The sequence below is a fragment of the Callorhinchus milii genome, unplaced genomic scaffold, assembly GCF_018977255.1.
Source record: "Callorhinchus milii isolate IMCB2004 unplaced genomic scaffold, IMCB_Cmil_1.0 Scaffold6, whole genome shotgun sequence".
In the NCBI taxonomy this organism is placed as follows: domain Eukaryota; kingdom Metazoa; phylum Chordata; class Chondrichthyes; order Chimaeriformes; family Callorhinchidae; genus Callorhinchus; species Callorhinchus milii.
In genome coordinates, this window is record NW_024704747.1 from 15814075 (window position 1) to 15830804 (window position 16730).

Here is a 16730-nt window from a genome sequence, read left to right on the forward strand (position 1 = left end):
TTGTTAAGAGTAAATGTTTATTGTGGGTTAATGTGGGGAGGTTGTTTCACACGGTTAGAAATAACATGGGACATAAGTTTACTTGGAAGTGTGCAAACATTGTTTGAATATTTGTAACAAAGAAAACACTAAATATTTATATAATAATAATCCTTGCATTTGATATAGTGCCTTTTCACATTGTTGAAATGTCAAAGTCCTTCACAAGGTTTAGTATAAAATGTATGTTTTTGTAGACGAATGCAGCAGCCGATTTGCGCACAGCAACAATTCGCAAACAGTCATGAAGCAAATGACTGTAGCGTTCCTCCAGCATTGCCAGCCTGGAGCTCTAATAATGCTTCCATTTGGGTTAGTGCCTTTCAAATTGGGTGGATGTCTCAAAGCGCTTCACAGGAATCACTGTCAAGTGATTGCATGTTTTGTGGGTGCACAACCTTCTGATTCACAAGCGAAAATGTTCCCAACTGAGCCAGGCTGAATTTAATTTAGCACCAAAAACTACTGTGAAAAAGAGAATCCGCACCATGCATCTCTCGCTCCATTAAGAAACATCTTGTCAATAGTTTATAATAATAAGAATCCTTGCATTAGATATAACGCCTTAGCACAACTTCGAGATGTGTCAAAGTGCTTCACAGAATATGCTGTGAAGTGAATTGACTATATATTTTGTGGGCGAAACGCACAATGATCTATTGCAGTAGAATTTTGTGGAAGCCCTTCTCCATAGGGCAGCAAATGCCAGTGGGCCTCGAGTGAGGTGGGTGAGATGGAATGCCAACTGCTGAGCAGAAGAATGTGCCTTTCCTGATTTCACTGAGAATGACACAGAAGATATTAGGGAAAAGATCAAGAATGAAAAAATATTTGACAGAGAGAGAAAGAAAGGACAATTCTTCTTCCTACCCCTATAATTTGGTATTATGAGCAACATCAGTAACTGGTCCATTTAACACAGAATATCTGAAAAAGACTCAATTCCTTTAATAAGCGAATCATTACTGTAACATACATCAAAGACTTGTTGGAAATATTTATCCATTGAATGGATGATGCATGGAATGGAACTGCAGGTCAGTCTACTGCACTGGAAGCGTTTCCATGATGCGGTTTCTGTTTGCCATGTGGCTAAAAAATGTGAATAAACACCAATAATACAACCTGCAGCTCAGAAATGGGGCAGACATGTGTCTGGTTCGGAAGATGTGGCACACAGTAGCTTTGAAAGTTATTAGTTCAGTCATTGTCACAACTGAAACCTCAGGAACCAGTTTCTTAGCTCACATCTTTGGTTCACGACTGGCAGCTTGAATGCTTGGGGGAATTTTTATCATTTGCTGCTAGATTGTCTGTACCCTGTGAATTGGAGGGAAACAGTTTCAGGGAAGTGATATTTTCGTGTGCCCTACAAAACTGCAACAAGGAACTGAAATAGCTCCATAAAAATCATGGCTCATGGGCAATAGCTATCGCATAGACTAAACAATACAGAGCATGGGATAAAATAAGTTGTACAAAATACAGAAATGACATAATGCATTAGTCTTCATGGCGTTACCATACCGAAGAGGGACGTTCTATTGTTTTACTTTGGTCTAATATTTCTCATTCTTCAGCAGTAACTTATCCTTTGAACGCCTTTGATACGTCTGTCATCCCATCTGGTTCAATTAAATCTCAGAACAAAACCTGAAGGTGAAGCCATGTAGTGGGCACAGCACCTAACTGGGACTGTGCTCAGTATAAGGCTCTTAGAGCGCTAATTCGCCTATGTATTTTTCCTCATTGGATCACAGTGATTCATGTATATGTGGAGACTGAACTACAATCAATGAACGAACAAGATCACATCTATGATGTGAAATCTGACATTTAGTTTTTGGCACAGCCAAAGCCAAGAGGGCAGAGAGAATATGATCAATTCTGCCTGGAGGTTATCCGGGAGATATGAAATACAGGTTGAGGTGTTGCCTGCAGATCTTTGAGCACCAGATCCCAATTACACTTCAAATATGTTAACAGTAGATTTTCAAACTAAGTTGATGGTCCACACGGGATTATATGTGGGTGTGCTACCCTATAGCTGAGTGCATTTCCTATCATGAGTATAATCTTCCTCATTTTCTAAATGCAGTTCAGCTTCCGCAAATGAATGCATTAAGGGAAGAATATCAGGGTATAATATTCAGTTAGGAGGTTCATGCTTTTTGGTGCCAACCTCACAATTCCAAATGCCTTGTCCTGGGACATAATCTCAGGCGTTATTCTGTTCCGTTTGCTGAGTTTATCAAATAATAATAATCCTTGCCTTTACACAGCAGCTTTCACGTTGAGAGGACATCTTAAAATACTTCACAGAAAAGTGACCGTACCAGTTCATTCTGCGGGCGAACGCAGCAATGTTCCACAAAATTCATGGAGTAAATGACCAATTTTACTTGAGGGATTGTTGGCCAGGACACCAGGAAAAACTCCTTTCTCTTTTCAAATAATGCCTTGGGATCTTTAACGTCCACCTGAACAGGTAGACGGGACTTGGGTTTGATGTCGTATCCAAACTATTGCACCTTCAATAATGGAGCACTCCCCCAGCATTGTAATGTAGTACCGGCCTAGACTAGAGGTGTTCAAAGTCTTGACATGGGGCTTGAACCCACAACCACCTGACTCAGAGGCAAGAAAGAGTGTTACCAACTGAGCCAGTCCGACATATAAACTCTGAATGGAAACTTTGAAACCACGAGTGGGGACAAAATATGATCCCACAAAATAAACGTAAGCCTTTGGGACAGAACATGGAAAACTGCTCTGAATTGTTGAAGGAAAGGATCACTATGTAACAAAAGCACACCTTGATCCCAGCGACCACAATGACAAGAGAATAAAATGAGGATGGGGATGTTCTTGCAAGACATAGGAAGGGATGATTGCACAGACAAATATATATATATTTTTAAAAGGCTAAAAGGATCCAATTTTCCTATCTGGAGAGACAATGTTATATAATAATTCCCTTCACTTTGTCATTGCTTTTTCTTGCAGAGGGCTGTGGTTGTGGCAACTCATCATCCTAGCTAGTCATTGTCAGCACGTCACAATGTTGGAAATGAAAGGTATCAGGTAGCAATTTGTAACTGAAGTGTCAGCCTACTGCGGCACAATTTCAAATAGCAGTCGAAAAAAATGCAATCAAATTCAGTTCCACTTATTGAATCTGTTACAGAGCAAGGTGCAGGACTGTGGCACCAAATGTGAGTTGTTATGTGCTGTGAAAGCTTGGAAAACTTTTAGGGGGAAAGCCATTTCCAACCCTGAGGACTGCAAATACAATAAACTCTTGATATATTGTCACCCCAATGGAAAAGACCTCAGTCATATGCAACCATGAGTCCTCCGGGGCCACTAGGGGGCAACAAGGCCAGGAGGACCTACACTCACACACACTGTGGCTGCCTAGAGCGAGCAGCTGTCAGTGTGACAGAGCCGCCCTGGCCCCATCAACTGTCAGTTTATTTGTTAAAACTGGTTTAACTAGAGTAGAAGTTTATGTATTGTCATATGTGTCTATATAAAAAAACTTTTTTTTCCTGAATGACTCAGACTTTAATAATCAGGCAGAAGCTCACAGAAGGCAAGATCTAATATTTCTACTCACAGAGATTTTGCCACAACCTACAAAAGGGCCATGGCAACCTTTTACCAAGGTACCAGGCTGCTCACTGCGTGAGTTCTCTGAATGCCCCAATACATGGCGTGGCTGGTTGAGTGATGCATGCAAGTTCGTTCCGATGAAATAAACAATATTTTACTTACTGGGATGTATAGAGTGCGACTCGACTTCACATGTTATAAGCAAGTGATCAAATAAAAGGGTGGGGGGGGGTCCCTTATTCACATTTTGCATGGGAAGCGGCTGTGATATTGACAGTATGATGATATAAGACATGTGCTGATATAAGCTAGGTTTGTATTATGAGGAATTCACTGTATAAGAACATAAAGTCCTACATTTAAAGTCTATGCTAACACTCCTGTGCAGTGCTGAAAGTCAGAGGTGTCATCCTTCAGATGAGACATTAAACCAAGGTCTAATTTGTCTGTTCGGGTGGACGTGAAAGATCACATGGCACTATTCAAAAAGAGGAGGTTTCTCTTAGTATCTTGGCCAACAATCCACAGATAAAAATTAGTGATTCACTTCACGGCTGTTTGTAAAGCATCTGCTGAGTGCCAATTGGCTGCTGTGTTTGCCTTTAAACAACACAGTGCTACACTGAGACATTCTCCCGACGTGAAAGGCACCCAATCAAATGCAATTATATCAAGGCAATGCCACCTGCTGAGCCCATATGGAACCATACAAAATGCAAATGTTTCACAAAAACAACAACTTGCATTTGTATAACACCCTTCATGTAGAATTTAATAATAATAATAATCCTTGCATTTGATCTAGCGCTTTTCATGTCTTCTCGACGTCTCAAAGTGCTTCACAGAATAGACTGTAAAGTGAATTGACCGTATATTCGTGGGCGAAACGCAGCAGCCAATTGTGCACAGCAGTGTCCCACAAACAGTCGTGGATTGAAAATGACCAATTTATTATTGTTTTGTTTTGGAGGGATTATTATTAGGCTCTGTGTGGAGTAAGAAAACTTGCCCAAGGTTTCGCACTGCCTGGAATTGAACCCAGGTGTCTCGCTTGCAAGGCAAGTGCTCCAACACTGAGCTACAGGACTCCACAAGTCTATTCTTCTCCACGAGAATAGCATCTTGGAGCTATGCAATAAGACTCCACGGATCTTACAGTTAATCACTAATAGTAATCTATATGATGATACCCTACTCTACCTCTCCGCCTATACCCTCAACTCCAGGACCTTTGATGTCCTCACAGACTGTCGGACATCAAATTCTGGATGAGTACTATCTTCCTCCAGTTGAATGTCAACAAGATCGATGCCCTCCTGCTTGGCTCCCGTTAGCGCCTCCATACCTTGGGCACTGATAGCATCGCCCTACACGGATGCGCTCTACGCCTCACGGAGACAATCCTGAACCTCAGCATCCTGTTCGACCCTCAACTGTCCTTCATCCCCCACATCCATGCCATGACCTGCTATACCTTTCCCCCACCTCAGCAACATTTTCCAGCTCCGCCACTGTCTCTCACTGCAGGCCATCGAGACTCTCATCCATGCATTCATCACATCCAGGCTCGACTACACAAACTCCCTGCTTGTCGGTCTCCCCAACTCGTCCCTCCACAGGCTGCAGATCAACCAGAACTCTGCTGTCCATGTCCTCTGGCACACCAGGCTCTGTGACCCTATCACTCCCATCCTCGCCCGACTCCACTGGCTCCCTATCACTCAGAGGAAAGAATTCTAGATCCTGTTCATCACCTTCAAAGTCCTCTACGGCCTTGTTCCTCCCTAACTCTGTGACCTCCTAACCTGTGACCTACCAACATGTCTACTCCGGCCTGCTTCATGTCCCCCGCCTTGGCCGCCCCATAATCCTCCTTCAGCCTTTCTGCCCCCACCGTCTGGACCTCCATCCCACAGTCTCTCCATCTAAACCCCCTCCCTTGCCTCCTTCAAGACCCATCTCAAAACCTTTTCTTCGACCGTGCCTTCGGTCACCCTCCTACCCCATCCTCCCTGCCCTCCACCTTTCCTGATCCCAGTTTGGGTACGGATCCTTGGGATGCCCTCCTAACGTGAAAGATGCTATATAAATGTAATTTGTTGTTGTTATTACCTTAAAATTCTACCATCCAAATACATTATTCAAACCTGGTCTGTTTCCCTCGACAGACTACCTTCCCATCCTCCCCTTACAGCCCCAACAGAAATCACTGCATCCACTGCAGGATTTGCACCCATCTCCACATCCTCCAATACCTTTCTCAGCAGGCACTTTTCTTTGGAAGGAGTTACACAGCCACACAGAATTAGCTACTTTTGTTGGAATTTGTTCCACATAACATCTCGACGGGGAAACAAATATCTAACCTTCAGTCCCTAATAACTACTGCCATGAAATGTATCTTAATGTTTGGTTTGTTTGCAAGGTAATTTGATTTCTTTTCAGCCAAATAGTCATTTCACACGGCCTCAGCAGGTCACTGAGCATTGCTAACAAGCAGTAGTAGCCTTTCTGTGAGTGCTCAATTGCATAGCAATAAGATAGTCGACAATAACTTGCATTTATATAAGTGCCCTTCATATAGAGTAATGTCTCGGAGCGCTTTGAAGATGAGATAGGTTTTTGAGATTATTTTGGAGACAGATAGAGAGGGGGCGATGTGGAGAAGTTAAAGGAAAGAGTTCCAGAGGATACGGGCATTGTGGTTGAAGGCTTGGTCACTGATAACAGGCAGTAGATGTGCAGCAAGCCCCAGTTTGCCAAGCAGAGGTGGTGAGTGGAAGACTAAGGTTGGAGAAGATGAGAGGTGATGGGTTGAGAAGGCTTGAAGGTAAGGTTGCAGATGAGGGCAAGGATCTTGAAGTCCAAGAGAACAACAACAACAACAACATTACATTTGTACAGCGCCTTTCATGTCGGGAGGACATCCCAAAGTGCTGAACAGTCAGTGTTTTGGACCTGAAGAGAAAGTGGAGGCTGGAGAGAATGGGGGTCATAGTGTTGGGCTGCGGATGTTTGGATGAGCTTGTGCATGGTGGACCAAGTGGATGGAGGAGCTGGGATATTCAATTACAAATATACATCGGATGGCATTCAAATTTACTTATCTGCCATTTTTAAGAGGTTAAAGGGTGATCCAAGTTCACTGTTTAAAATACAAAAAATTAAATTTTCAGAGTGCCATTCACAGCAGGAGGAAGTCCTAAATCATTGGAATATTTCCATTGCCTAGAAATGCAAGGATTTAAAACAACGAAAGGAATTGACAAGCTTGATGGTGAATGACTCTTCCCTCTGGTGGAGGGATCCAAAACAAGGGAGACCATTTTACAATTCCTCTTCCCTCTGGGATCTGAAACAAGGGAGGCAATCTTAAAACAAGGGCCAGAATAGTTAGAAAGGAGATCAGAAAACATTTTGTCACAAAAGAGTTGTGAAAATGTGGAATGCACTGCCCTAGAATGCTGTAGAGACAGAATCAATTGAGATGTTTAAAAGGGAGATAGATACTTGGTAAGTAAGAGAATTTAGGGGCATGGGGGAAAGGCGGGGAAATGGGATAAAAAAGATCTGCCATTATGGAATAAACTGGCAGAGCAGGCTCGACAGGCTGGATAGCATCCTCCTTTAGTCCCAAGTTAGAGAGTTAGTAAGCCTTTTACACAAGCCATATCATCCTACATCCAATGCAATGGTATCACAATGTAGTCTTGAGCTTTCTTTCTTACACGTTTAGTTGTAGTAGCAGAAAGGTGGACGTGCCACACATCATTAATTGACAGATTGCTACTCCCCATTCCATCACTGCTGTGCCAGCCTGGCATGAAATGTTCTTACACAGCGGCCCTATCACTATCAATCACCAAGCCAGCTACAACCAAGTCACTTCACTAACTTTTATACATTGTTTGCATTTCCTTGCTTTGGTCATCATAGAGAAAGGAGAATGGGCATCTGCCGAAGCCAGTACTGAGGGTCACAGAATCGCTTGGTCGGTGTCTGAACCAATGCTTATTTCCCTTTGCTCTGCAGTTTTAACTAAACCAGAATTTTAAAATCATTGTATCCCACACAATAGAGAGAAAACATAATAATAATCCTTACAATCACAACAAATTGCATTTATATAGTGCCTTCCATGTCGGGAGGATGTCCCAAAGCACTTCACTGGATATCCTGTAAAGTGGCATGACTGTGTGTGTTTTGTGGGCGAACATGTACAGCCATTACAACTAAGTAAGGACGTTGAGCATGTCATGATACACACATCAATGATTTGTTGGGTCAATATTTCCCCTCGCCTACCTTGATCATTATGGCACTGTGTAGAAACTCAGTTTAAAAAAAGACATTCAGACCAGAACTGCAATGATACTCCAGCATTTTGTTCACACACTTACCCAATCTAGATTGAATTAATTTAGGATCTCACTTCTGCATTGTATACACTTTGCTTATCCAACTCCTTACTTGTAGAGTACACGTGCCTGATGTGTGGACACAGCACACTGGCTCTACTGTACGGATCCCCACTGCGAGCAGATTCCACAGCTGAGATCAAACGTAAACGTGGCAATAAAATAACAATACAATTAAGTTCTATCTTTAAATAGATTTTAAATCCCTTAACACTATGGCAGTACTATGGTGCATGGTACTGAGGCATCATGAAGTGGTTGGAAGGAAGAAGATTGAATCCTCCAAGTCCATTCACTTTCTGATCTGCCCAGAGTGTTGGCACATGGACACAAGGAGCGGTGGCCAGCATGGGAACCTCGTGGAGGAGTGTCAGCGCTGGTAACATTGCTGCCAACTCCGCACAGCATTGTCTAAAGCCTGGGAGCTCATTTGTCTGGAAAATATACAAGTCCCAGGAGAAGCACAGCGAGAGTAAAATAACAGGAACATTTTAAAATATTAAAATGAACACTGAATATACTAATAACTGATCCTCTGCTTGCCAAGATTGAACAAGCAGCTATTTAGTGCTTTTGCCTGAGCTTTCTCAATAACCTTTTATGAGAATCCTCCCAGAGTCATCAAATGCAATGTTACTTCCAATGCCACACTCTTTCAGTGATATGCTGAGCATTACCTATAGCTGGTGGGAAGGGCTAACATGCTTGACAGATAGTGCTCAGGGACCATATCTCACCACCCAACGAGACCATGAGAAACAGAATGACCTAGAGTGATATGGCTTGGAAACAGGACATACTGCCCAACTTTATACCGTTTACATGAACTCTCACCCCTCCTAGTCCTTTACCCCTCTGACTCATGTAATCTTTGCATGGAAAAAACTTTCCTCAGCAGCCATGTGATAATAACCTGCTGATCTTCATAAGCTCAACTTCTATCGTGCTATTTTTTCCCACACGATCTGATTATGTAACAAGTGTCCCACATATCCGTCGGGTTAAAAGGTTTCCTTACCTGAGGCAGGTGAAGCTGAAGACCTTCGCTGGGAATTGGTTGGCGTGATGGGGTAGAGTCCAGCTGCATGTTAAACAGGGTCTGTAGAGCGGCCTGAGCAGCCCTCGCTTTGGACAGCTTCTTGTTCCTCCCTGACCCTTCAAACGTCTGTCCATCCACGATCACCGCCATGATGAAATTTTTGGCATGGCTCTCCCCACTCTCTGAGACAAACTCGTACTTGAGTCCTGGTCGTAACTCGTTCAGTATCATCACTGGGTTTTTCCCACTGTTCATGGCAAAAGGAGAGGGTGCAGTCAAGGCTGACTGACCTAAACTGATTGCTCCAGTGCCAGAGGAGAGACCAAGAGAATTGTAGTCTCCTGATGAATTGAAAGAACCGTTTCCATTTGATCCCAAGAGATAAGGATCATCTCCTGCTTCTTGGTTTTCAAATCCATTGAAAAGTGTATCTGGAAAGTCAGAGTGATCTGACGTGAAGTCCGTATTCACATTCAGCATTCGACCCATTGCTAAGTGTGCCTCAGAGGCATTTGGAAACTGAACAAAAGATCGTAGTGCTTTCTCAGCGACGTGCAACTTAGCTTTCTTCTTGGTTGGACCAGAACCTTCAAAGGTCTGTCCATTGACCTCCACAGCCATTAAGAAGACAGGAGCATGGACTGGCCCAGACTGAGAAAGCAGCTTGTACTGCAGGCCAGGCTTGATCTCATTCAATTGCATCAACGCATTCTTAGGCAGAATGGGGCCTGGCGTTTTCTTCCTCTTCTTGGCTCGGAACTTAGGATGCGAATGCCCATTGCTGCCCTCCTCCAATGGCCGCTTTCTGTTAATGGAGGAATTGCTGCCATTTGAGATCTGGGTCTCTCCGGGAGTCTGACTGCTTTCCTTAAGAGAGACGTTTTCCACATTACGGTTCTCTTTGACCTCTGTGCTGCTTGAACCTGCGGTGCCCAGAAAGAGTAACTTACAACGCCTTCGTTGCAGGATCTTGTAAATGTAAAATTTAGAGATTCCTCATCTGTCTTTGTAACAGAACAAGTGATGTGTTTCAGTTTCATATCAGAATGGGAGAGATTTAGATTCATGCCAATGACAGAACTGGACAAAATAAGTTATAATTTTTTTAAAATAAAAGAAAAGGGGGGACATAAAAATCTCAATAAATAGCCCAAAGCAGCCCTAAATGTTAATGAATACCCAGAGTAAAGTTTAGAAATTCCTTATGTCAGAGTTCAGTGACTGAACAACACTAAAATACAGTATTCTGTACTGTGGCTTTCTTTACACCAAACTACAACTCGAATAGATTTTTGGGGGGGAATATTTGTTTTTCCTTCATTTCCATGTGAAAGATAGCTAACATGTCAGTACTGGAAAAGATGCTAAATCTACGGTCATCCCACTCTTCTCTATTCACCTTTCCCATTATTTTATTCTGGTTTCCTTCTTACGATGCTTCATTGTCACACTGTGTGATAACAGGTAGGGTAGACATGTCACCTTTCTCTGGATCTCTGCCAAGCTGACTCTGTGAATCACCAGCAGGTGTGAGCAAGATTGGTTTGCCTCACCCTGTGCTCTTAACCGCCTCCTGACAGTGAACTGCCTCCCAGTGTGGGAAATTCCAGGTGCAAACGTGTATGCTGCCACAGAAAGAGATGCTTGTTCCTTTTGTAGATATTGATGCTAAACTTTGCCACCCTCTGATTTCTCACAAATTGTACTCCAACATCAAATTATGGTTGGAGGAATCGGCTTCAATAAGCAATTGCTTATTTCATTTCCTTCATTTCCACCATCAGCAGGTGGGCTTTCAGCCTTTCTAACCCCACTCCTTGGAACTCCATCCCGGAGTCCCTCCAGCTCACTCCATCCCTCAACTTTTTCAAGGTCCATCTCAAGACAATATCTCTTTGACCGTGCCTTCAGTCAGCTTCCTCAGCCGCCCACCCCTACGGTTGCCAATCCTAGGTTTGGGTGCTATTCGGGACGTCCTCCCCATACAGAAGGTGCTATATAAATTTAAATTTGTATTGTATGAGAAATTTAAAAACTCTTTCCCCAAACAGAATCTTCTATCGTAACACTGCATTTGAATGCTAGGACACATTTATTTATTATAATGTGCTCTTTTACTTGAAAACCACTGCTTTTGGGGTACATAATCCACAGAACTGGAGAACATGACTGGGACTTGGACCACAGAACCAAAACATGGTATTGTGCCATTTGATTTTTTAAATATGTAAATTGAACATTGGGTTTATGTCTGCAGACTATGTTGCTCTTTACATAGCAAACGGAGATCATCTTATATAATACCATCAGTTATTAGGTGGGAGCAAATAGTCGCCCACTTTTTGCCCGTGCAAGTGTGTGCTGGGCAACTATTGTGAGGGTGGGCTTCTCACACACATCACCTCATTCCATTCACAAAGTTGATGAAATACTCGTCAAATTTTCATTTATAACATCCTTCAGCAAAAGGTCCATAGGTTACTCCTTTGGAGCTCAGAAAAATATCTGTAATACCAGAGTGGGAATTCCTGACAGCAGACAGACAGACAGAAGAGAAGCAAAGAGGGATGAAATAGATGAACGAACATTGAGGGAAAAAGAAAAAACACAAATCAGATCAACTTTCCTTCACAACAGTCAATTTAGCCACTTATCCAACAGATATGGATTTAATTCTGTCCCCTTTAACCATGTGAGCACATGCATGTACACTCATGGGTATTAGATATTTGAAAGTTACTATTGATGAACTGGACACTGGATTTCCCCACTACCCTCAAAAATGAAGACAAAACCTTGATAGCACCAAACAAAAGATGCTACAACGCTGCAGTTTAATTGTCAAAAGGTTACAATTTTGTGCTGCAAAATTCTATTGGCAACTTGAAAATATTGCGCATACAAAACTGTTTCATCAAATCATTGAACGTCATACAATACAGTAAGTAGATATGAGACGTCTGCTTACAAACATAGATCTGGAATAGATGTGAGTTTAGGGATTTGCTCTTCAGTCACAACGAGACACATGTCTGCAGCAACCCAGTTTGGGTGCAAACCTTAGACTATCCAGCACCTTGCGAGGTCCTCCCAACTTGAAAGGTGGTATATAAATGTAAATTTGTATTGTATCGTAATATGAAGTAAGAGCTGTTGAGATATTCTGTGCAGAGTGAATCTTTCACCAAAGAACAGTTTACTTACTGAGAACAAGTGAGGGAATTTCCAGATTCACTCAACCTCAAAATATTGGAAATGTATGGTCAATAATGGCAACAGGAAACTCAACTACAAATACAGGATGTCAAAAATTGGGGTTGACAACAACAGACAAAGCTCAACTTGTAACTGGGAACATAAAAATGAGAAACATGACTATTATTTGATAGCCAAATCAAACCTAAGCCCTGGATAACAAAAATGAATACAGTGCACAGGATTTCAGTAAACATGTACACAGGAATGGATAAGGTGAGGGGTTACCTTTGAGGAGGGTAAGTTAGTACTCATCATTTTCAATGAAAACTGAAAATTGCATGTGACAGTTGAATGTTGACATTCAACCTGAATTGAGTCACCATTGTACACATGAAAAACATCTGGGGCATTATCTCATCAAAATATTGGCCCCATTTGGTCAGATGCCTTCCCCCTTCCTCCCCCCACCCCCAATATCAGTTCTTGACTGCAGGAGAGACAAAATATGTATGAAGTTTAATACATGCAGCAGTCGCCCACCCGGCCTCTCTGTCCCCATCCTTTGGAACTTCATCCCACATTCCCTCTCCTCACATTCCCCTTGCCTCTTTCAAGACACGTCTCAAGACCCTCCTCTTCAACTGCACCTTCGGCCACTCTCCCTGATCCTAAACCCCAGTTCGGGTACAAATCCCTAATTGTCCAGCGCCTTGGGACATCCTCCCGACGTGAAAGCCACCATACAAATGCAATGACGGAAGCACTCCAAGGTGCACCAGGTCTGAAATAGAACTTTGAGGCAAGAAGGCAGCAAGCTGAAATAAACATAAAAGCTTGAAGGAAAACGATACATAGAAATTAGCATTTAATTTGTTCAACTACCACATGCATTGCATTACACGAAATAAATGTACTGGAGGCAGCAAATTATCTCCCAAGGTTAAAGCCAGTTTGCAGCAAGCAATGCTCTAGCATTTGTCAATTTTGGCTGTCATATCAATTTGGTGAGAGAGAGGTGCAATCTCAAGTCATATTGAAAGGGAACACTCCGCCCATGTTGACATGCTTACTGAATGACAGACAGGGAGAAAATAGATAGAATGAGTGTTTTATACCTGATGGGAGAATGTTTGACAAAATGAATACCCACTCTGGCAAGATATTAAAGGAAAAGACCCAGATATGAAAGAATTTAGTCTTCAAAAGGCCAGACAAAATTAACTTCCTACTTTTGAAAACAAAAAGCTCATTTTAAAAATAAATCAGAAGCACGTTCACTCTGTAATACAAGATTGATTTGTTCTGAATCACTGTCCAAGTAACAATGGTCTCTGGAGGTATCTAAAGACCATTAGAAATCTGTGATTTTCAGCAGTGATATTAGCCAGTGCAAAAGGCAAGTCTGAAATCACAAAAGCCCATAGAGACGGTAGAGGCAGCATCATTTGAACGGGATGTTTAACAGCAAAATGGCTATCTTCACAGAGAGAGAGAGAGAGAGAGAGAAGAGGTATTGCTTATCCAGACTGGTAGAAGCCCTAATCATTTTCAAATCGCAGAGTTTGACAGCTGCAGGATCTCAGTCAAAAAATTATGAACATTGCACATTGTTTTGTTTTAGAAAACTTTGTTTTAGAAGGTGCAGTTTCACAGCTCCATCACATGTTATAGTAATACCTTGCACTTCTTTATAGATCTATAAGCGTGTGAAGGAGCCTGGAATTGTGCTGACAAATTATAAGAAAAATGTTACAAATTATAGGTTTGTGCAGGGTAAGAACAAAAAAGGGACTTCAGAGAGCCATTTCTGTTCTAGTAAAGTGATGCCCTTTAAAAGTACAATTGCTGCTTTGGTTCAATAATGAATATCTGTTGTCACAACTCTGGACAAATACAACAACAACAAAATTACATTTGTATAGCGTCTTTCACGTCGAGAGGACGTCCCAAGGCGCTGGACAGACAGAGTTACAGACCAGAGCTGGAGGTCGGGATCAGGGAGGGTGGACGGAAGCAGGGAGATCAAAAGCACGGTCAAAAAGGAGGGTCTTGAGATGGGTGGCAAGGGAAGGGGTGAGGTGGAGGGACAAAGTGGCAGAATGGCAGGATGGGGGCAAAGTGGCAGAAGGCCCGTCCAACAATAGTGGAGCGAGCGAGGCAGGGTACGTGAAGCAGGTCGGAGCCTGCTGAGCGGAGGGAGCGGGCAGGATGGTAGAGGGTTAGCAGGAGCAAGCAAGTTATTACAAATCAACAGCAAACCAAGGTTAAGGAAGCTACTTGAAAATACTAGGGAATCAATTGCATTGTACCTCAGCCCTGCCTCAGCAAAACCTGCATGGAGTAGCGAAGCCTTAATGACAACTGACAAATAAAGGCAATAATATAAGAGATGATAACTGCTTTACTGAATCGAGATGAGACAATTCTAAACTGCAGCCATGATTTCAAAGTTCAAAGAAAAATGTAATGCTGCAAGTCAAATAAACGGGAAATACGTATCAAGCCAATCGGCATCTGATCTAAATTAGTGAAGGAAGAGCCTGCAAAATTCAACGAAAGGTGTAAACAATGCATAAAGTTCGTAGGAAGTGGAACTGGTCTGGCCTTAAAAACAGTTAGTAAGAAAACAGCAATAAGAGTCAGATACAAAGCTTTTATACAATATTCAGCTGAAAGAATTTAGCACTAGTAGAGAACCACATTTTTGTACTGATCAAAGTTCACTGTAGACCTGCAGAGATAAATCAGACAGGCTCGGCTTCGAAGTTTCATTACTTACACTGTAAAGAAGGATGTACATTAGAAAATGACAGGGCATCTTAACACCAACGAGCAGTAACAATAGGAAAGAAAGGGCTTAAAAAACAGACACAGTTGTGATCAGGATGTTAGAAGGAGAACATGACCATCACTGAAAACGATGGAAATAGTTGGACATGGTTAGGTAACCAAGTTTTCTACTAGTTAGTAATTTCTGGGGGCAGCAGTTTTCTTAGTTATGTTGGTTTGACAAATTCACTTGGAACACACTGTCATCAATTTGAAAATAGAGCAATGCTCGATGGGGAAGAAAATTAACAATTAAACATGGTTCTGAATACTCCGGCTGCCACCCAGAACAGAAACTACCACTTATTGTAACCATGTAAAAGTAAGAGTGGAAATTGGTAAAATTGATACAGAAAAAACAGAAGGTTAGTGGTTGCACACATTTTTATTACATGCCCCTTTCATCTCAAGGGAAGCTGTAGAAAAGGTCCCATCTGATGAGCATTATAAGACTATCTCAATAAATGAATAGGGAGGTAGTCATTGTCCAATACCCACTGTCTTGTTCAATGTGGCCACAAATCATCTCAGCCAAGGGATGAGAGGCAATGGTGTAGGACATTGAACAGGTCAAGAGAAAGAATTGGAGAATATTTTTGAAAGGCTCAGTGTTCAATAGCGGGAATCATTACTGTAGAAAACCAGAATGTCTTTTAAACGCGTCTTGCTGAATTGGTGGTCTGAACTGATATGTAGCATAAGCTTCCTGTCACTTTGCTTCCTGTTTTAGATACACACTGTTTTGTGACAGAGAAAACCATGTAACCAACAAACTTTGTCCACCATGATTCTCTGACTGACCTGGATGATTGGATTTTTGATTTTCCCTCTTTCCACCGCTACCTTTCACCCAACAGTCCAACTGACAAAGAGTTCTGTGCAGGAAAACTTTATTGGTAGAAAGTCTGTCCTGCAATTCTATCACCAGAGAGCCCCCTGACAACCCTACACATCCTCTCTGACCTACTATGGAACCTCAGACTAGATTTAACTGTGTCACCTCAACATTATTTGTGACCTTGCATTGACTGGATACATAAACAGAACAGAGCTGGAGAGGGAACTCACATGGCCCAAAGCTTATAACCCTGTTCCAGTTGAATATAGATGGATAGGTGAATGTGGTGTTTTTTTTTGAGAAGCTAGATTGGAGAAGGGTGCTCAATTGTGATTCGAAGGTACTTTTAAATTTAATCTCAATTCATTTATCCTTGTATTCATACATAGGGACAGACCAATGTGCAAATTATTTCACAGGTACCCCTTTGTGGATACCATGTAAAATCTCCAAATGGGGGTGGTGCGGGAAAGAGAGCAAGTAATATAAGTGATACAGGAGTCCTGTAGCTCAGTGGTTAGAGCACTCGCCTGGCAAGTGAGAGACCTGGGTTCTATTCCGGGCAGGCCAAAATGTTGGGCAAGTTTCCTTACTCCACATGCCTCTGTTTACCAAACTCCTTTGGATCCCACTTTTTGGTGGTTGATGTGATAAGTATGACGAGTGGTAACACCACACGTTGAAATACCATCCCACCCCCCTCCCCTCGACTCCCCACTGTGTGAAAGTAAAGTTAAATCTTAACGTCGCAAAC

General features: G+C 42.3%; 1 protein-coding gene across 1 annotated transcript in view; it reads right to left on the reverse strand.

The window, feature by feature from the left end:
• adarb1b (adenosine deaminase RNA specific B1b) overlaps window positions 1–16730 on the reverse strand; it is a 145975-nt gene that overhangs the window by 25044 nt on the left and 104201 nt on the right. The window contains exon 5 of the mRNA XM_007890636.2: window positions 9091–10034. Within this exon, the coding sequence (XP_007888827.1) occupies window positions 9091–10034 (944 nt within the window). The remainder of the gene's footprint in view (window positions 1–9090; window positions 10035–16730) is intronic.